Here is a 21,523-nt window from a genome sequence, read left to right as displayed (position 1 = left end):
CTTTTTCCTTTCTTTTAAATTTAAGCTCTGCTCCCAGGGTGGAAGGGGCACTGTCTCAGGCCTGTGCCAGTAACTGCAGGCCCTGGCTGTTTACCTGGAGCTACCCTGATGTTGCCCTAAGGTTCACAGGGACTCTCATGTCTGGTGGTGCACTGACGGGGATGAAATGGTGGATGGCTGATTCTGCTGGAGGCCACAGGGGTCTGCCAGCTTACCTGGTACTGAGCCAGGGTTCTAGTGCCAGTGTTTGGTATGTGTAGAGATCATTAAGGATCTGCATTTCTGGAGGCAGAGCCAAGACAGCAGAGTAAAAGCAGTGACTTGCTTGAGCTCTCCCCCAAACCCCTCCAAATACCTATAAAAAATGGCTCTAAACAAATTGTAAAGCAGCAGAACCCACAAAAATACAAAATGAAACAAATTTCCAGCCCAAGACAACCTGGATGGTTGGTCAGAAAGGTATATCGCACCAGGCGGTGCAGGGAGAGCAGTTCGGTGTGGGTGCACAAACCTCAGCGAACCTGGGGCAAGCCACAGAGGACTGAATCACAGGCAGCTGTGGCGGTTTCCAGACTTCTCAACCCACAAATGCCAAAGACAACTTAGAAGGTCAGTGGGAAAAGTCTGTTTCTGAAGTGAGAGAGAGAAGCACCGTGGGGTCCCAGGCCCATTCCCGGAGCTCAGCCCCAGGGCGGCTACTGCCTCTTGAGCTTCTGACCCACAGACTGAGGGGGAATCACGTGACTAATCAGAGGGTGATTGCAGGGATCTCTCTTGCTTTGCCTGTGCTTGGATCTGGGTCACAGTTCTGGACAGCAGTCCTGGGGCAAGGAGGAACGCTGGCATGGTGGAGCTTGAAGTGGCTGTGCAAAGAGAATCCTCCTCACAGTTCCAAGACATAAGAGTGCTTGTGGTCACTCATAGACCAGAGCATAGGCCAAGAAAGAAGTAAACACCTTAACCTTAATCAAAACACCTTGGAAGAACTGATAATTTACTGGTCCCTACAAATATCTCTGAAAACAGCTGCACAAAACCTCTGAAGCTTGGGACAATACATTCTCCACAAAGGAAACAGACCTCTACCATAACAAAGAGTTTTAACTCAAGTAATTGGCTGGGATCATGAGCAAGCAGCGCAAAAAGAGTCAGATTTATATTATCTTACTTCGATGACAAAGAAAATCAAAACATACAACCAGAAGAAGACAACAAAGCCAAACCTCCCACATCCAAAGCCTCCAAGAAAAATATGAATCAGTCGAGGCCATGGAAGAGCTCAAAAAGGATTTTGAGAAGCAAGTAAGAGAAGTAAAGGAAAAACTGAGAGTGATGCAAGAAAGTCATGAAAAACAAGTCAACAGCTTGCTAAAGGAGACCCAAAAAAATACTGAAGAAAATAACACCTTAAAAAATAGCCTAACCCAAATGGCAAAAGAGGTCCAAAAAGCCAATGAGGAGAAGAATGCCCTAAAAAGCAAAATTGGCCAAATGGAAAAGGAAGTCCAAAAGATTGCTGAAGAAAATACTTCCTTAAAAATTAGAATGTAGCAACTGGAAGTTAGTGACTTTCTGAGAAATCAAGACACTGTAAAACAAATCCAAAAGAATGAAAAAATAGAAGAGGATTTGCATTTCCCTAGGGATATATTGATACATGTGGTGGTCTGGCCACTGGTGACTGCCTGTTAGACCAGGGCTACACTGAAGCACATGATGGGAGGCCTGGTGCTGGCAGTTGTCTGTATGCTAGGCACCCACAGGGTTGTCCTTTACCTGTTTCCTTAGGGCTATATTTAAGCACATGGTGGCTCTCAGAGCTGAAGTCTGCCCATTCCCCTGGCTATGCACATGGGAAGTCCTGGTTTTGGCCTTTGCCTGCTCCACCACACAGTTGCTCAGAATCTACTGCTCGTTTGATGAAGTGTGGATTGCTGCTAGCATGCTGGGATGCTTCCTGTCCTGCACTGCATTCCCCTTTTACCCAAGTGAGAGAGACTTTCCTGCCAATCTTCCAAGTTTCTTGTGCTCAAAGTTTGTTTTACCCAATGTCTTCGCTGGTCCTACTGTTCCAGGATTTATTTTGGAATGCTATTTCATGACTGTTTGGAGGTGATTATTGGACAGTTATGGAGATTTACTTCTTACTCTACCTTCTAGGCTCCTGGATGTTCTATTTGTGTCTTAAGTAAGTTTTTTCAAAGCACAACTTAAAATAGTCATCCTGTTCATAGGAATTGGGATCTAGAGGTTCTTATGAATAGTTAACTATAATTATTTCTTCTTGACTCAAAATACTTAGAAACCTATTCAAGCACTCTTGTTTGTGTTTGTTATTTTCCTTTTGTGTGTGTGTGTGTGTGTGTGTGTGTGTGTGTGTGTATGCATTCATGTGCGTGAGCTTAGTCAGTTCTTCCAGTTATGTTTTCTTAGGTTTAATTATGGTAACAGTTGCAAGTGTCTGTGTCAGGCAGAATTTAAGTACAGAAATCACAGCATCCTTATAATTTGTTTCATTTTGGTGTAACATTTATTAGTGATAGTTTTCTATTCAACTTTTCAATATTTCATGAATTTTAACTGTATATTTTTAATTAATGCTTGGAATTTGAGGGGACGCCCATCAGTTGGGGAATGGCTGAACAAGATGTGGCATATGAATGTAATGGAATACTACTGTGCTATAAGAAACAATGAGTAGCAGACTTCAGAAAAACTTGGAAAGGTTTATATGAACTGATGATGAGTAAATTGAGCAGAACCAGGAGAACATTGTACATAGTTATAGCCGCACTGTGAGATGACTAACTTTGATAGACTTATCTCTTCTTAGCAATGCAAGGACCCAAGACAACTCCAAAGGACTCATGACAGAAAATGCTGTCCACATCCAGATAAAGAACTATGGAGTCTGAATGCAGACTGAAGCATAATATCTGCTCTCTCTCCCTGTTTTCTTTTTTTGTTTGTTTCTTCTTTCTTGTGGTTTCTCCCATTGGTTTTAATTCTTTTTTACAACATAACTAATGTGAAAATAGGTTCAATATGAATGCATATGTAGAAACTATATCAAACTGCATGCCGTTTCAGGGTGTGGGGTGAGGAGAGATGGGGAGAAAATCTGTAACTCAGAACGTTATGGAAGTGAATGCTGAAAACTAAAAATAAATAAATAAATTTTTAAAAAGATTAAAAAATGTTTACAGCAAGTTTCTTTGACAAACACATTTTGTAGGAAATTGAGTTAAATTTATAAAAAGAAAAGCCATTCCCCATCTGATAAATTGTCAATGGATGTGACAGGTAGTTTCCAGAAGAATTCAAAGCTATCTAGTCATGTGAAAAAACACTCTAAATCACTATTGATTATAGAAAAGCAAAGTAAAACAACTTTGAGATACTATGTCACACCTATCAAAAATGACAGATGCTGGAGGGTATAAAGGAAAATAGGTACACTAATATACTGCTGTTAGAGTTGTGAACTGGTCCAACCATTCTGGAAAACAATTTGGAGCTATGCCCAATGGGCTATAAAAATCATGTAAACCTTTTGACCCAGTAATACCACTACTAGATCTATACCCCAAAGAGATCAAAGAAAAAAGACCTATATGCACAAAAATATTTTTAGCAGATTTTTTTTTTGTTGTAACCGAATTAGAAATTGAGAGGATGCTTATCAATTGGGGAATGACTGAACAAGCTGTGGCACAGGATTGTGATAGAGAATTATTGTGCTATCCACACATGGAAATGGTAAGGGAGTGGGGGTGGGGGTTTAAAAAAAATAGCAAGATCTATATGAACTGATCAAAGTGAAGTGAGAAGAACTGGGAAATCATTGTGCACATCAACAGCAAAGTTGTAATGATGATCAACTGTGAAAGATTTGGCTACTTTGGTCAATACAGTGATCCAAGCCAATTCCAAAGGACTCATAATGAAAAAATGCTACCCACCTCCAGAGAAATAACTGATCAACTCTGAGTATAAATTGAAGTATAATTTTCTTGTTTCTTATTTTTATTTTTAGCAATATGTCTAATATGGAAATGTTTTGCTTGGTTTTGATGAGATTCAAATAGAATGGTCAATGAAAAGCCCATTATCTCAAGTCCCACTTAAAGCTACTTTAGGAGACAATGAGATCAAGTGGGTAGATCAATGAAATACAGAAACTAACAGGGCCCCCCCCCAGCCCCTCTACCTAGGCTGAACAATGGAATGACAATAATAATAAGAGGTGATGCCTTAAACTCCCTGGTTACCTCATCTCCCCACCCACATCAGGTTTTCCTCTATAAGAATCCCTAGGTTCTCCTAGCTAGTGGGCATCTTCCTTAATTGGAGGGTGTCCCCCTTAAGGGCAATCTCCTTTAGTGGACATCATCTCCCTTAAGGACCCATTTCCCTTGAGCAGGGTTGGCCCTTAAGCTGGGGTCTCCCTTGATGGGTGTCTCCCTTTAGTAGTGTGAGGTGTCTCCCTTGGGGAAAGGCCCTTCTCCCTTGGGGGGGCTGCCTCCCTTAGGGGTATACCACTCCCCCTCTTAAGCTAGAGTTCCCCTTAAGCTTCTATCTTTGGGGGCAGAAGAGCCTGCTTAGTGCGCTGTGTTGTGCTACCCCAATAAACGTCTTTATTTGATTTGGAGACAGCCTGAGCAAATTCTTTTGAGATGACCTTGTACCCCAACATTTTGGGGTACCCCTGAACCTCAACATTTCCACATGAATAACTGATGATGTTTTGTTTGCCTTCACAATTAGGGGGAAAGGGATGGAGGGAGGGACTGAATCTGAAATTCAAAATTTAAAAAGAATGTTAAAAATAAATTTAAAATTAATTGGGTGGGCAAAGGGATAAATAAAGTACTGAGCTAGCAGTCAGAAAGACTTAGTTCAAATCTCACCTCTAACAACTGTTAACTGAGTAACTCTGCTCAAATCATTTAAACTTTATCTCAAGCAACTTCCTAGGACTTATTTAGTTTCATAAATAGGTTGCATTCTACATTGGTGGAGTTTCCTCATTGGGAGTTCAGTACTCTGACAAAATCACAGATCTTTTGAGTATTCAAGTAATACCAATATAAATAATATGCACTATAAATACCACTGCATTTGTGAGAGTCAGGTAAAGGTTAAATTTCCACAGAGAAAGAGATTTAAAGAACAACAGCTCCAGGAAGTAGTACACTGTAGGTAGGCTCGGGCTTAGCCAATAAAAAGTAAGTTGATGGTTCCAAAAAGACCCCAAAATCAAGGTAAGGGTTCAGACCAGTTAGGGTCAATCTGAGGACACCTGAAAAAAAATGTTAGTTCGCCTGCTTAATGAACTTCATTACTATTATTTGACACACCCTGCATAAAATTAGAGCCTCATTAACGAGTCATGGGATGTATGACCAAGGGAGGGGGAACATACTTGAGCATATCAAGGGGAAACATGTAAGGAAAGGTGTAACCTGGGAAGGGATGGACCAATCCAGGCCTGGGAGGTTTTGCGAATTCAACTACATAGAAGCACACTTGCCCTTGCACTCAGGACCCACCCCTTCTGAAGAGGGTCTAAATCCTCTGGACTTTCTCTGTAATAAATTTTCTTGATACTAAATTTTTGGTGTCAAGCATATTTCTAACATATTGTTGATATCTAGCTTCTGAAATCTTTGAGGACCATTAAAAAAAAAACCTAGGAGAGTCTGGTATATAGAAGAGATGAAGAACATAAGTACTGTGAGTTTTGGGGCATATTTCCCCAGAAAAAGTAACCAATGAGGCCAAAAGAACAGACCCACAGGGTCATAAAAGAGACCCTCAGGCTCTATTTTACTCCCCTCTTACTAGAAATAACAGGACGAATCAGACTGACTGGAAGAAGGCCTCCACCATTTAGAGATTTACAGACAACACAAGAGTGTTCTAATAATACTAATCATGGAAAAATGAGTTTTACCAGTGGAACAAACCTGATCTTCAGCAACTCCAGTGACTCCAAGGCTACACTACGGATACAAATAAAAAGTCTGAGAGACAAAGTTTCTGAGTAAAATAATCAATTTATTACTTAGGCTAGCAAATAATCAATAAATTGATGGTCAGTGGTCTCTAGGTAACCAAAAGCCATGAAGATCACTGAATGCTTAAATATCTTTGGAAAAAACGGATGCCCCAGATAGTTGGGAATCAATTCTGATTGGTGAATAATTAATAAGACGGTGGAGACTTTCAAATGAGGAGGTGGGCTGAAAGCTTTCAGCTCCACTGGCTGAGAACTAGGCTTGGTTATGAGACTCAGCTGCCTCTAGCAATCCGAACAAAGGCATCCATCTCTACCCAGACCACTCCCAGCTGAACAATGCCGGGGGTTCCAAGGGCATGAGCTCAATGCTTTAAGGCTGCAATTCACCTAGATTAGATTTTGTTTACCCTTTAATTAGAAGTAAACTCTCCTAGTTGGCCCAAGAATGACAAGAATATTCCTGGAGGATTAGGCCAATCTTATCATTAGCCCTGTACTGTCAGACCTACAAGGACTGGTCCCTGAATGAGGAAATAGAAAGGGCAGAAAAACCCTCAATCCTAATTTGTTTATTAATATGATAAAAAGAATTACTTCTCTCACTTGTCCCTATTTCCTTTCTGCCACTTAAGGCTATTGATTTGCATGGATTTCAAGCAAGCCTAAAAAGTTATACATATACATATATAATCTGTACCCTAAAAAGCTGAAGCTGCTACTAGCCCCAGCAATCCTCCTTAATGAGCTCATAAATTTCTTTTTTACTTTCAATTTAGCTGCTGATTTTTTGTCCATCAGTCTTTTTTGTCCATAAGGTTTGTACCTTATGGTCGATTAAATTCTTCCAGGGTTCTTTTAGAACCCGAGCTGAGAAATTCTCTCAACAGTATGGGAAATTCTCTCCACTAATATAGATAAGTATTAACTCTTATCACTTATAGTCTTAAAGAACTGCACTGAGACATTAAAGGATTTATTTATTGTCACATAGCTAATACACATAAATGGAAAGATCTGAACTCAAGTCTTCATGATTCCAAGGCCAGCCCCCTATCCATCACATTGACTTTTATTAGGACACCAGTCATTATAAAATGTAAATAGAATATATTAAGTCTTAAACTATGATGTTCCATGACAATATGTGAGCCAAGAAATATGGATAATTAATCCAAATTTACAACTAATTTTTGTGAACTATAGAATGACTTATATTTTTCACCAAAGTCCCACTGCAGTGTCTCAGTGACATATGGAGGTGACCAAGGGATCTAAAAGGCTATACCAGTGGAGCACAAGTATGGCAGATCTTAACAAGCAGGAACATCCTCAAGTACAGGGTTGGCAATGGAGTGTTACCCAAAGAACAATTAGTATAGCAATTAATGAAGAGTATCTACCAAGTTGTGAAAGAATTTCAATCTACATCTATAAAGGGAGCACTCATTCTAAAGAAGTCAGAGATCCCAAAGAGTACTGCAGTATTAATCATAAATTGTACACAAACTATTAGATAAATCAGAATCACTCAACTATCCTATTTTTCTTCATTATCACAGAAAAAGGATAACTTAAATGTAAGGAGAGCATAATGTTAATCAGAAAAGACAAAAGCCAACAAGCTAACAAAATCATACAAAAAAGAATTCCCTTAGAACACAGCTCCCTCTATAGAAACTTTTTTTTGTTTTCTTAACTACCTTCAAGGAAGTGGTCTCATCTATGAAGTCATAGTGTTGCAAACAGCAATAGGACAGCTAGTGAAATTACTATCAGGTCTGAGTGCTAGGAAGTAATTTCCTCTTTCTTCTTTTTGAAAGCAGTAGTTTCAACCACCTAAATATATATATTTACTGCTTAAGGAAGGAAAAGTACAGTTTAAGTTAACACATTATGAAACTCACTACCTGGTTCCTTTATTTTTGTAGAACTAACTATTCTATTTTAGTTATTTGGTCAAAAAAAAATACCTTGCTTAAAGTTTTAACTTTAAGAGTCTCTACAAGCTGTCAAAACTTTCTCAGTCATGACTCTGTCGTCTACTATAATAATTACCTGGTCTACCTACTTCTCATGGATCTCAAGGACTAAATTAAATAATATTCATAAAAATGAATTAAATAAAACCAAGTTTTACAGGTGATTATTCATTCCACTGATGTAGTTCACAACCCTTCTACACATTAAGGGATAGTATTCTTGTGTTGCTGTGGCCAAAAATATCCACCATCTGGTAGCCAATCCTCTGGATGATAAACTTTTCCAATCTTACCCAGCTTAGTCCTCATATAACAAACAGATAATCTATAAGGGGCCCATGCTTAATGACTTCTCAGTTTGATAGGACCTGCTGAAGTTGGCAGTCTCATCTAGCATAACCTTTAAGACCTCAAAGCCAGTTCCCTGCCCATGATGAATCACTGGAATAGGAATTTTGAGAATAAAGTTCTATACACATGTAAGACATCATTTTAAAATAATATAGCATAGGCTGGGATTCTTATAATCTAGCCAATAGCTTACTAATGTTCAGACTCCTTAAGAGTCTGCCCAATATGATAGATGTTCTAACAAACCTTGTCTTTGGCTGAGAGAAGACTTGGGTTGAATTCTTTCAGACCCGAGTGTTGTAATTACCCCTAAACCGCATTAGTCCCATCACTTCCTGGCATTAGAGGGAGAAGAAACGGAAGCAGTGTTGGATTTTATATTTTAGGGCTCAAAGATCACTGCAGATAGCAACTGAAGCCATGAAATTAAAAGACACTTGCTCCTTGGAGGGAAAGCCATGACAAATCTGGACAGCATACTGAAAACAAGAGACATCACCTTGCCAACAAAGGAGACACTGTATTTTCCAGAGCTAAGGCCCAGGAAGCATGCTGTACCCTGAACTTGACATAGCAACAAAATCCTTTGCACTCACCCTTTGGATGAATTCTGCTGCAGCAAAATCACAGAATTGTTTCACACCAGCCCCAGGCGGTCCTTGAGCTCAGACTAGCACTGGCGGGAACCACCTTATGGTCATGAAGCCGTGCTCTAAATGAAACTTTGCTCATTGTCGCTGTTAGGCCTTAACTGCTATGGCTATACCTCACTGCCTAACTCTCTGTCTAGCCACAACCATATGTATCAAGACTTAGCCTCGCTGCTTTGAGGGTCTTCTTGGTCTTAAAGGAGACCTCATCATGTGTGTCTAGTTTCCCTCCTCTAATGGAATAAAGAAAGCTTTTTGTCTATGAAAAAAAATATAGCATAATAAATATATCTTCAAGATATCTTTGCTCTTTTGTAAGAATCTAAAAACAATGCAAATCTAAAGATTCTTGATTTGTATATGTAAGTGACAATATAACTTCTTTTTGCATAAAATTAATACTTACTGATGAACACCAAGGACTTCCCAATCCTTTCCAACATCCTGGGGACCCATTAAGCTTTGCATTATATCAGGGCAAATTTCTGTCAATTTACAAAGAAGTGACCAACCCACCTGAAAAGTAATAAAGGCATATATATATATATATATATGTTTGTTTACAGATATTTGTTAAACATGTATCAAATTAAAATGTGAACATGATAAATGAAATAATTTTTCAAAACTAACTATGCAATGAAATTCTACTGAGAAGTATCAACCAGGCAATAAAGTTGCTTTCTACAAAAAAAAAAAGCATTATAACATAACAAAAGCAGTATAAGTCAAGCATTACTTACTACGTGCCAGCCACTAGGATACAAAGAAAAACTAAAAATATAGACTCCATCCTCAAATATCATAATTCTAATGGAGGAAATAAAGTGTAAATTAATAAGTATATGTAAGGTCATCTAAAAGTGTAGAGGTCTACAGAGACCAGGCTTTGAGCTAAACCCTGAGGGAAGCCAGGGAAATAAAGAGACTGAGAAGATCAACCACAAGTCAATCAAGAGATTAGCTAAGGTTGTGCACGTTAAGTGACTGACTGGCATCCCAATGTCAAAGCTTAACAGGAAAAGCATATTTGGAATAATTAATAATTATGCAATGCCGGTATGAATGTGAAATGGATGACAACAGATACAGCTATGCAAACAAAAACTCATACATGAAATATAGGGCTCATCACCAAAGGGTAGCTATGGAAAGATTAATACTCCTTCTTCAAAAAACAGGATGAATAGATGTTTCCAGAGCATTCAATAAAGAGGTTTAAAAAAATAACAAAATCACTTTTGGAATTAATTAGGAGACATTGCTTCAGAGGTCAACCTCCCTGAAATACCTGAGATCCCAAAGTAGAATTGCTCTGGGATGAGACTGACTCAGGACTGACTCCTGGCAGTTTAGGTTGGATTTTGGAATAAGCTGAGATAGTTATAGTGTCTCATTCAACCATTAACAAAAAAGAATTTTATTTATCCACAGCAGGAGACAGATTCACCACTGAGGACACTGAAAATTGATTCAGCTAACAGAAGCTCCCTGGCCTGAGGTATTGATTAAGATCCACCAACCAAGCATCAGATTGCCAATAAGGCTCCCTGATGGCTGCTTCATACTCAGGCAATGAGGAAGTAATATTAACTCTAAGTCTTTAGTACCAAACCAACAAACTTTGGAAGAATGTTTCAATACTTTCTGAGGAACTAGCCAAATCTAGTTGGGTGGAGGGGTTAGCATATCGTTCCCACCATATTCCACCCCTTCGAAAGTCAAGCTCCTTAAAGGTCTTCTAGAGAACTTTCCACCATGACTTTAGGGCTATAACTAGTCATTCCACTATTCAAGAAGCCTGATATAGGTAGCACTAAAGTAGGAAGAGAAATTAAAGCAAAAATACAACAAAAATAAAACAATGTAATAGTTCTTTTAAGGACCAAGTCCCAGGGCTAAATGATCAGGCCCATGGGTGGGTGATGTCAGATCTTTGCAGTTTACAATGGGTCTCTTGATGTAAAAAGGTGAACATAAGTAGAACAATTTATACAATAACAACAATATTGTAAAGACAAATTTTGAAAGACTTAGAAAATTTGATTAACACAATTACCAACCACAATTGCGCAAGAGTCATGATGAAACATACTATTCACTTCTAGATAAAAAGGTGATGGACTCAGAGTGCAGACTGAAGCATATTTTCTTGGATGTGGCTTGAAAAAGGTATTTGTTTTGCTCAGCTACACATATTTGTAACAAGTTTTGTTTTTCTTGCTTTCTCAATGTGGGAAGGAGAGAAAGAAGTAGAAGGGAGAGAATTTAGAATTGGAAATAAAATCGAATTTTTTAAAAAGAGTTGCCTAAAACACTTGAATGGTTAACTAACTTGCCCATGATCATATAACCAATGTATATATATACGTATATATATATATATCTATGTCAGAAGTGTGACTTAAACCTAAGTGTTCCTGACACTGAGACCAGCTCTTTATAAACTACACCACAACTATTTCTACTGTATACTTCTCTTATAATTATAAATAAGGCACAGAGTCGATGCTTAATATTTATTGACTGACTACTGCTATAACCCTTCATGATTTACAAAGCACTTTTCTCACAATCAATCTGAGTTAAGTAATACATATTATTCCCATATTTAGAGACAAGAAACTGCTAATATCAGAACTTGATTTAAAATCTATGCCTCTCAAGTCCCAAGTCCAGTGCTCTTTTATTATCTTTTGCTTTATTGAATTTTAGAGATAGAAGGCACCTAAGTGTCCCCATTCAAAAAAGAATTCCTCTACCACCTACCCAATCAGTGGTCATCCAGTCTCTGTTTGAAAACCTTTAAGGAAGGGGAATCCAATACTTTTGAAATGGCCAATTCCAATTTTGAACAGCTCTAATTATTAGGAAATTATTCTGCTATCCAGCCTAAATTTGCCTCTTGGCTACTTGTACCTATTACTCCTGGCTTTTTCTTCAAAAGCCAAACAGAACAAGTCTAATCCCTCTTCTACATGACAGCCCTTCAAACATACACCTTAAACCACCCTTATCCCTCATTTTCTCTTATCCAGGCTCAACATTCTTAGTTCCTTCAATCAGCCTTTGTGTGACATGAACTCCAAACTCTTCACCATTCTGGTTGACCTTATCTGAAATCCAGTTTATCAATGTCCTTCCTAAATTGTGGTGTCCAGAACATAACACAAAACTCCAGGTGTGATCAGGGCTATGTAGAGCAGGACCATACTATGACCTCCTTCTACATACAGTCTGGCATGACAAAAACAATAAACAGTGAAAAATTCTATCATTTTACAAACCTGCTGGCATCAGTTTTCTCAACTGTGAAATAACAATAATAATAGCACCTACCTCCCAAGGTGGTTGTGAGGATCAGATGAGATAATATTTGTAAAGCACTTAGCACGGTGCCTTAGCACCATCATTATTAGTAGCAGTGGTAGTAGTTGTGGTGGTACTACTACTATTTCTTCTACTACTACTACTACTGCTGCTGCTGCTGCTGCTACTACTACTACTACCACCACCACCACTACCATGACTACCTCCACTCTAAGAAGTTGCTTTCTTTTTTAAAATGATGTGCCGTGAATTCTATCCACCAAATGAGAAAATGATAAACTACTAAACTTTAAGTCAGGCTTCCATTGCCCTGAACACCAGCAGTATTACACCTACTTTTGGGTGCCTTTATCATAGAATCCATCAAATATTCCTGTACTGGGAGACACAATACAATTCTGATCTATCTCATGAAGATATAGGTATAATACTAAGCTATCCCTGATCTGGAGAGTACCCAGGAGGCTAGTAGAGTTCAAGATACACGCCAGGGGTTCAGTCTAACAACTCCTATGGACCATACAGATAAAATCCAGCTTATACTAGCCTGCTTCCAGAGGATTTTTGATACCGTAGTCACCTTAGACCTAACCTAAACATTAATTGGAGAAGGGAAATATCCGTCACCTGATAAACACAAACTTACTTAGATAAAAAAGATAACATGGGAGGTCATTAGAATGTGACAAAATCAAAAACATGTCTATAACTACCAGAGGACATGGACTATGTCTTAATTATCTTTATGTTTAGGTCCATAAGAGTACTTCATAGAAAATAAAGATTTAATAAATGACTGCTGAAATGAAATCTTGAAATATTGCATGTGAAATTTTTATTTTGGTCAGACAGTAACCTAGTGTCACAAAATATAAAAAGTTTGTATCATATCTTCGGTTTTATCTGATTTTTGTTTACATCTGAACTCAAACTAAAAAAAACCCACAAGGTAACTTGGGAAAAGGAGAGCCTATTTTTCTTGCCATGTAAAGTACTACACAAAACTACCTTGTTGTCTTTTACTTTTTATAGCTTAAAATTTTGCTTAGCCTCCCAAATGAGTATAATTTAATATCATGTTTGCTATCAGCATTCACCAAGTTCAAAGTTTCTTTCAGCCACCTAACTATCCTGATGATGAAAAAACTGATTTCCCTTTGCAAATTTATGAAATGAGCATGTGTACTTGTACAGGGCTCAATTTACACTTTTAAAACTCTATCATCATTACAGAGCCTATTTAGACTATAAATCACATTTTCATCCATCATAACACTTAATGCCCCATTCAACATAGCAAATTCCTGTGGTTCCTATGGCAGATTATTGAAATGTTACTACTGTATTTCAGTTTCATTTTATTTGGACTTGATCATAAAATACAAATGAAATATAACTTGGGGTGAGGCAAGACATCAAAGCACTCCTTATTAAATACTGCAAAGCAAATTGAGCCAATGGATGGCAACAAAGAAGAGTAGCAATAAGGGATATTACTTAGTCCAATATGTTATGTATGACAAACTGGACTTGGAGTCAGAAGGCTTAGTCTAGAACCCTCCCTCTAATATTAATATCTGAGCAACCTAGATCAAATCAGTTAATCTTTGTGACTCAGTTTCCTAACTTGTAACATGAACTGTACTTGATAACTCCTAAGATTACTTCCAGTTCTAAATCTAAGATCTTTTAAACAGTACTAAGGAAAAATTTTATATCCCAAATGAGGATCTTAACAGTATAGCTATTATCTTAATTCATTTTCACATTTTTAAGCACTTAGAGGCAGCTAGGTGGCTAGGCTAGTGCTAGGCCTACAATCAGAAAGACTAGTGTTCAAATATGACCTCAGGCTGTGTGACCTAAAACAAGTATATTAATCTCTATTTGCTTTAATCCACTGGAGAAGGAAATCACAAACAACTCCAGTACCTTTGCCCAAAAAAAAACCCCAAACCAACCATGGACAGTATAGTCCACAGGATCACAGAGTCAGGAGTCAGCCACAACTGAGCAACAAAGCACCTACCAAGTAAAAGACACTGGAGCTCACGTTATGTAACACAACTGATAAACCTGGCCAAACATTTTAGTAGCTATTTAAGCTACAGTACTACACTTTGTTTCATAACAAATGGTTAAATATGTATCTTTATATATTCATCTCTCACCTCAGATAATCTCCATTCCCCTAATACCCCACCCTGTTCTCCCTCCTATTTGCTCCCTCCACTAAACAATCCACTACAGCTGTCATTTGTCAATGTATTTTATGCTATTATTTAAAGGCTAGTTCAGTATGAGTCACCATCCTTTCGCATTAAACATTTAACAACCTCTCCACTTAAAAAAATCACAGCAAGCACAAAAACAGAGAGATCTCAGTATCCTTAATAGTAAGACCAAGCATATAATGGGTTCATACGAACAGTTTCTCCTAAGAACTTTGAGCTTAGACCTAGATTCTTAAAATCTAGCCACTGCTGAGATTCTTATAATCTAGCCAATTGCTTACTAATGTTCAGACTCCTTAAGAGTCTGCCCGGCGTGACGGATGTTCTAATAAACCTTGTCTTTGGCTGGAAAAAAAAAGCTTAAAAAAAAACTTCGAGCTTAAAACATTTCTTTCCGAACAGGAAAGGAAAAAGATAAAATGAAGTATATTTACCTGTTGCACACCTGCGACTCTCATGTAGGAATCCAAAACAAATAGCAAAGGCATATGGACATTTTTGCCTTGAAATAACTTGGAAGCTGGGGGGAAAAAAACAAACGAAAACTACTACTATAGCTTTTTAAAATCAGAAGAATAAAAGAAAATAAGTGAAAGCAAGTTCTTTTCGTTTTCAGTTCCTTTCCTAATAACGATCTTTGCTCCCTGAGAGTTTGAGCCAATGCAGAAAACTATCTCCAACGAATTTCCTTCCAAGGGCTCATGATTTCATGGATGTGACTATGTTCCTTCCATTGCTATATTTGCCCCAAGTTTAAAAAAAAAAATGAAGAAGGAAACTACTAAAGGATTACCGTGATCAGAGTACGTTAACATCAGCATATCCTCTAGGATCTGGATCAGGGTTTCTATCTGTTTTCCTTCTTGGACATTTTGCAGCCTAACTACCAACTTCTTCAGAGTTTCCTCTTCTTTTTCTTCATCCCCGAGGCTGCACCCACTGGCCATGACGGACCCCACTCCTTCCTGAGGCCCTCCCCCTGGCCTTAACCCTGAGACTGAGCGCTCCAAGACCGGACTAGGAAAAGCTGACCCCTCGGATGCCAGAAAAGTCCCCGAAGCAGGCACGCTCCGGTGGCTTTGGCCTGTTTGGGAAAACAGCAGCTACCCCGCCCTTCCTGAGCCGTCCTCCTACCGCCCCACCCCCAGGGCCGGAAAATGAACTCAATGCAAACTTTAGGGGGAGGAGATAAGAGGCAGCAGCTAGAAGCAGCTAACTGTGGAATCGTCTAACCTCTCTGTGGTAAATGCAAAATTGCTGGGGCTAGAGCACTAGTCAGCCCTGGATTCTGGCCCCCAAGAGTACTGACCTGCCCAGACACCACGGCAGAAGGACTTCAATTGGCTGGATTGAAAGGATTAAGGATTTATTTAGCCCTAGCCAGTAAAGCAGAGGAATTGGGGTTAGAAAGCAAGAGATAGCTAGAGGGAAGGGAGATGAAGCCACCAAGAGCCAGTAGGGTCCAAATCAGGAAACCTACGAAAGAAAGGCATGGTAACTTAGTCTCTTCTTTAAAAATAGAAAGACAAAAAATGTGTTTGATAAGAATGCGTATCAGATTGCACGAGATGTTAGGGAGGGAGGTGGGGTGGGAGGGAGAGAAAAATTTTAAATTCAAAAGCCTGTGGAAGTGATTGTTGAAAACTCCAAAATAAATTAATTTTAAAAAAGGTACCTAAAAAAATAAAAATGGAAAACCAAGGTTTTGTTAGAAAAGGCATTATCCCTTCAAGGGAAATAATTTGGGATTTAAATCCTGGCATTAATTGAACACAAGGGTCCGCAATTTTGTAATTGTTTAAGCACATAGCCAACCTTTGGCATGAAGAGACCACAACAGTGAGAGAAAGCAACAAAGGCAAGTCTCTGTAATTTGGGGATGGTAACCACTGTCCAAAAGAAACTGCTTGAGTTTGGATTTTGTTGTTGTTGTTTTTTTTAATTTGGATGAGACCTGCTGCAATTTTGTTACATGGATTTTGTTGTGATTCTTGGGTTCAAGCCATTGGAGGAGGCATTTGAAAAGATAATGTCAAATTCTCTCCAGAAGCCCAGAAATACTTCCTGAAATGTTAGATATTGACAAATATATTGGAGATACAGACAAATGTGACAATTTCATCCCATCTAATTTAGATGAGGACAGATAAGGTATGCTGTATTAATATAAAAAAGTTCTCTCTCCCTCCCTCTCCATTCCTGCCTCTATCCACTGCACCATCTAGCTGCCTATACACACACACCACACACACACACACACACACACACACACACACACACATCATCTGCAGAATTATCAGACATATATCAATCACCTACTAATGGTGTATGTCATTTGGGTAAATAAACTGCAGTTTACCTGTCTGTATTATGTGCTGGTTTATTTGGGCAGTATCTAGTAAGAACTCTAAAAATTCTCTCAATACAGGCCCAGAAGAGTCTCCAGCTTTCTTTTTGTATTGCTCTATCTTTCCCCCATTCTGTTATACTTCCATTGTATGAACTCCCAGCATTGGCATATCCCTCTATGTCATGACAGCCAGCAAATCTCACCCCTTCCTGACTAGCCTTGGTGACTAGTTTCCTACTCTCTTCATTGGCTTTAACACCTACTGCCAGCCATAGTCATAGGCCAGCAAAGTCTGTGTTCTATGTGTTTAAGAGTGAGAGATAAAATGAAAATGTTTGTTTTCATAAAATTGAAATAACCACTAGAAAAGTAACTAAGTAAAACTGGATACAGCCAGTGTTACCTTGTTTTGCTGGCAGAAGTCAGTAAGTAGGACAAAAGGTTAAGCTTTACTTAAAGTGTGCGTGCTTAACAGGCTCATGAATACCAACTCCTCTGTCTCCAGGCGATCTGGGTTAAGATGCCTTTTTCTGAACATGCTATGCATGTCGAAGAAGACTGTCAAGGTGTAGATGTGTAATAGGCACGCAGGAAAGTTGTAACTCTGGAGTATTCAGTCAATGAGGAAATGGAGGAGGGACTTTGTGGACTGGATTAGAGATAGTGAACTCTTGCTTTGCTTTAATATGTCCTACTCCATAGGACACTCACAGTTGCAACAGCGTAATAAACGGGGCTTTTAACTTCATCCTTCCTAAGTCCAAATGAGTTATCTCTCACAAGAGTGACTGGGCCAAAAGCCCAGCCACAGCACAGGCATCATCAGTTTGATGTTGCATAAATTTAGACATTGGTTCAACTACCTAATGCTGATAAGACAGCACAAATCAGAGGAACAACTTTTATGATGCTCAGTGTGACACACCCCACCAGCAGTTGCTAGTACTTCAAGTTCAGCTAGGAGTATGACACAAATTGAAAGCTCAAGAGACAGAGTTTCTGGGTAAATAAATAATTAAGCTAGCTGATAATCAATGAATTGACAATCATTGGTTTTTCTCAGTAACCAAAGATACTTAATAGAGACACTGAATGCCTTACATATTTTTTTTGAAAGGGCATATGAAATTAGTAGACTGGTAGACATTTATGGGTTTTTTGTTTTTGTTTGTTTTGTGAGGCAATCAGGGTTAAGTGACTTGCCCAAAGTCACCCAGCTAGTAAGTGTCAAGTGTCTGAGGCCAGATTTGAACTCAGGTCTCTTTGGACTCCACACTGGTAGACATTTAAATGAGAAGGTAGGCTAAAAATATTCAGCTCCTCCTACTGAGAACATGGCTTGATCATGAGACTCAGCCACTTCCAACAATATAGACAGAGGAGTATCACCCAGACCACTGTGGTTGGTTTTCTCCTTCATGAGCTGGGTTACCCTAAATAGTGGAGGGGTGCAAGGGCATAGGATTAATGCTTTAGGGTTGGAATTTACCCACATCAGATTCTGTTTACACTTTAGATAGAAGTAAGGTCTCCTAGTTCTAGATGTTCAGATAGCTGACCAACTGGTTAACCAGAGATCCTCACTGTGGAGAAGCACTACTAAGTTCAACAATTGAATACTCTATGTAATTCGTGTCCCTGCCCACAAGCTTGTGTCTCTGCTTACAAGAAGGAGCCCTTCCCACAAAAATGATATGAAATAAACAAGCTGACCAGGCCTGTGCAGCTCAGATAGTTTCCATTGCCCAGTGAATTCATGCTTGCATAGGTCATAATAATGAGAAAATTATGCAGCTGTGAGCCCATGAGAAAGAATTCCACATCACCCACAGTGAATCAAGCCATGCCCCCAAATACTGTGAAACTTGTCAGTTCTGAAAGTGTATCCTAAATTCCCTGTTGAGGAAAGATCCCATGAGGGGTATGGGCCAACACACTCTTGATAAACTGACTATATAAGGCCTTTACCACAATAAAGAGTTCTCTGTGTATTCTAATGGCTGTAAAACCCTACAAAGAATATGGGATCACCAACCTGAGTATAAGTCTATCATCAAAGCCCTAGAAAAGACCTCTGGCTGGGATACTCAGAGTAGAGTCTTAATTGAGTAGGGTGCATTACGTGGTCAGACCTGCCCTTTAGGAGAATCACTTTGGTGACTGAATGGAGAAGATGGATTGGAGTGGGAAGAAGTTTGTGACAGAGACACCACCCAGCAAGTCATTGCAATAGTCCACACGTAAATGATGAGGGCCAACACCAAGGTGGTGGCACCATCAGAAGACAGTAGGAGGTGCATTTTAGAGATGTTACAAAGGTGAAATCAACAGGCCCTGGCCACACATTGAGAGACAGTGAGGAGTCAAGGATGATGCCTAGGTTATAAGCATAGGGGACTGAAAGGATGGTGCTACTCTTGACAGTAAAAAGGCAATTTACAAGGGGAAAAGATTTAGGGAGAAAGATAATGACTTCCATTTTGGACAGATTGAATTTAAGGTATCCTTCATCTAGTCTGAGATATCTGAAAGGCAGTTGGACATATGATATTAGAGATCAGCAGAGAGGTTAGGAATGCTTAAGTAGATTTGAGAATCTTCAGTATAGAGATGATAATTAAATCCATGGGAGTTGATGAGCATATCAAATGAAGTAGTGCAGAAGAAGAAGAGAAAAGGGTCTAGGACAGAAAAAGGGCCTTGTGGGACAGCCATGAAGTGAATAAGAATCCAATAGAGGAGACTAAGAAGAATTAGTCTGATACATAGGAGGAGAAGCAGGAGAAAGTGGTGACCTGAGAACCTAGACAGAAGATAGTATCAAGGAGAAGAGGCTGATTGATAGTATTAAAGGCTATAAAAAGGTCTAAGGGAATAAGGATTGAAAAAAGACCACTAGATTTGGCAATTAGAAGATCGTTAGTAATATTGGAGAGAGCAGTTTCAGTGCAATGATGAGATCAATAAAAGACTAAAAAAAGTAAAAAGGTGAGAAAGTGCAAGTACCTACTGTAGATGGGCTTTTTGAGGAGTTCAAACACAAAAGGCAGAAGAGATATATAGGATGATAGCAGGGATGGAAGGATGAAGTGAAGATTTTTTGAGGACGGGGGAGAAATGGGCTGGGGGGAAAGAGCCAGTGGACAGGGAAAGATAGAAGATAAGTGAGAAATTAGGGAATAGCTGAGGGGTAATCTGCTGCAGGAGACAGATTAGAATGGGATCCCTTAGAGAGCAGTTTACCTTGTCAAGGAGCATGTCACCTCTTCATGTGAGACTGGGTGAAAAAAATAGTGGCAGAAGGCATCTGAGTGATATGAGACGAAAAGAAGGGAGAAGGGGCTCTCAGCAAAGGGCCTCAGTTTTTTTCAGTAAAATATGAGAAAAAGGTTCTCAGCTGAAGTGGGGCCACAGTAATGTTTTGAAGCTTTGAGGGAGAGTGTGGAAGGTGTTCTGAAGAGTTTATGATGCTTTGAGGTTCCCTAGCCGTTTCCCTCCCAAGCAAAAGGTGCCTCCTCATAGTCCGCTGCTTGTTGCAATTGAGGTAGAAGGCAATGGGTGGGATGTGCTAACAAAGTCTCTGCAGCAGGAGGGGAATCCTTGTGTGGCATCTAGACACAAATTCAAGTGGATTTGTACATCTCTGCTTGACAGGTTAATCTAAGAAGGGTGCTCAATAAAGATATTAAGGCATTAATAAGTATTCTCTTGTGTTCATTCATAAGACTTTTAACTTATCAGGCTTGTGGTTTTCTCATTCTGTGGATTTAGGTATAATTGTTCTATGTCTGGTTCATAATTTCTCTCTCTCTCTTTTTTTTGTTTTCTTGGAGAGTCAGTGGAGCCTAGGGGAAAATCTGTACATAGCTATCTTATTCTCATTGTTCCAATTCTTTCCTTTTTTTACTATAAGGATTTTGCAAATAGGGATTGACTGTTATCTCTTGCACCATTTTTTTCTTCATGAGGTTTTCTGCCCCTTCCCTCCAACTTAAGTCAGAGGCTTGAATTTAAAGTTCTTGTACACCGGGATTTCTTTTTATCTTATAAACAAGGTCCCTTGACATCCCGGCTCATCGCAAGGAAGTCATTCCAGATCCCTGAGTTAACTTGGCTCTCTCTGATATTTGGAAAACACTAAAACCTTATCACTCTGAGCTAGGTTAGGGAAATATTTTCCATAGACCCAAGTTCCAATTAAGAAAGAATTTGGGCTTGCTAAGTAAGTTCAGCTCAACACTACCCTTATAGTGGCATATAGTGTAGTGGCTACCCCGAAAACTACTCAGTATGAGTAATCCTTTGATTGCCAGGTCAATGAAATTGCCTCTTACTTTGACAAAAGGGGTGACTTTTTTTGTAATTCCAAGTTTTTAGTTTCCTATCCAGGATTTCAGATTTTCTAAGATATCCTTTCTTTTTAGTTTCTTTTGGGGTATATTATTTAATCCCAAATGTAGCAAAGGATTTAGATAACAACTGACAAATTTCATAAGTCTCAAGATCCATCTTATATCCTATATTCTACAAATATACTAGTTGGACATATCATATTTATGATTATACTGTGCTTCTTACCAGTAGTTTTGAGAATCAACAACAATGAA

General features: G+C 39.0%; 1 protein-coding gene across 1 annotated transcript in view; it reads right to left on the bottom strand.

Annotated features, from left to right (window-relative positions):
• LRRK2 (leucine rich repeat kinase 2) overlaps positions 1–15,688 on the bottom strand; it is a 204,874-nt gene extending 189,186 nt beyond the window's left edge. Inside the window, exons 1-3 of the mRNA XM_020973685.2 lie at positions 15,360–15,688; positions 15,001–15,086; positions 9,409–9,518 (exon numbers count right to left, since the gene is read on the bottom strand). Of these exons, the coding sequence (XP_020829344.1) occupies positions 9,409–9,518; positions 15,001–15,086; positions 15,360–15,513 (350 nt within the window). The 5' untranslated portion in view covers positions 15,514–15,688. The remainder of the gene's footprint in view (positions 1–9,408; positions 9,519–15,000; positions 15,087–15,359) is intronic.
• Positions 15,689–21,523: the final 5,835 nt, after the last annotated feature.

The sequence above is a fragment of the Phascolarctos cinereus genome, unplaced genomic scaffold (assembly GCF_003287225.1).
Source record: "Phascolarctos cinereus isolate Bilbo 61053 unplaced genomic scaffold, phaCin_HiC Scaffold_1;HRSCAF=81, whole genome shotgun sequence".
In the NCBI taxonomy this organism is placed as follows: domain Eukaryota; kingdom Metazoa; phylum Chordata; class Mammalia; order Diprotodontia; family Phascolarctidae; genus Phascolarctos; species Phascolarctos cinereus.
Note: the sequence above shows the minus strand (reverse complement) of the source record. Positions and strands in the feature narration are given on the sequence as shown.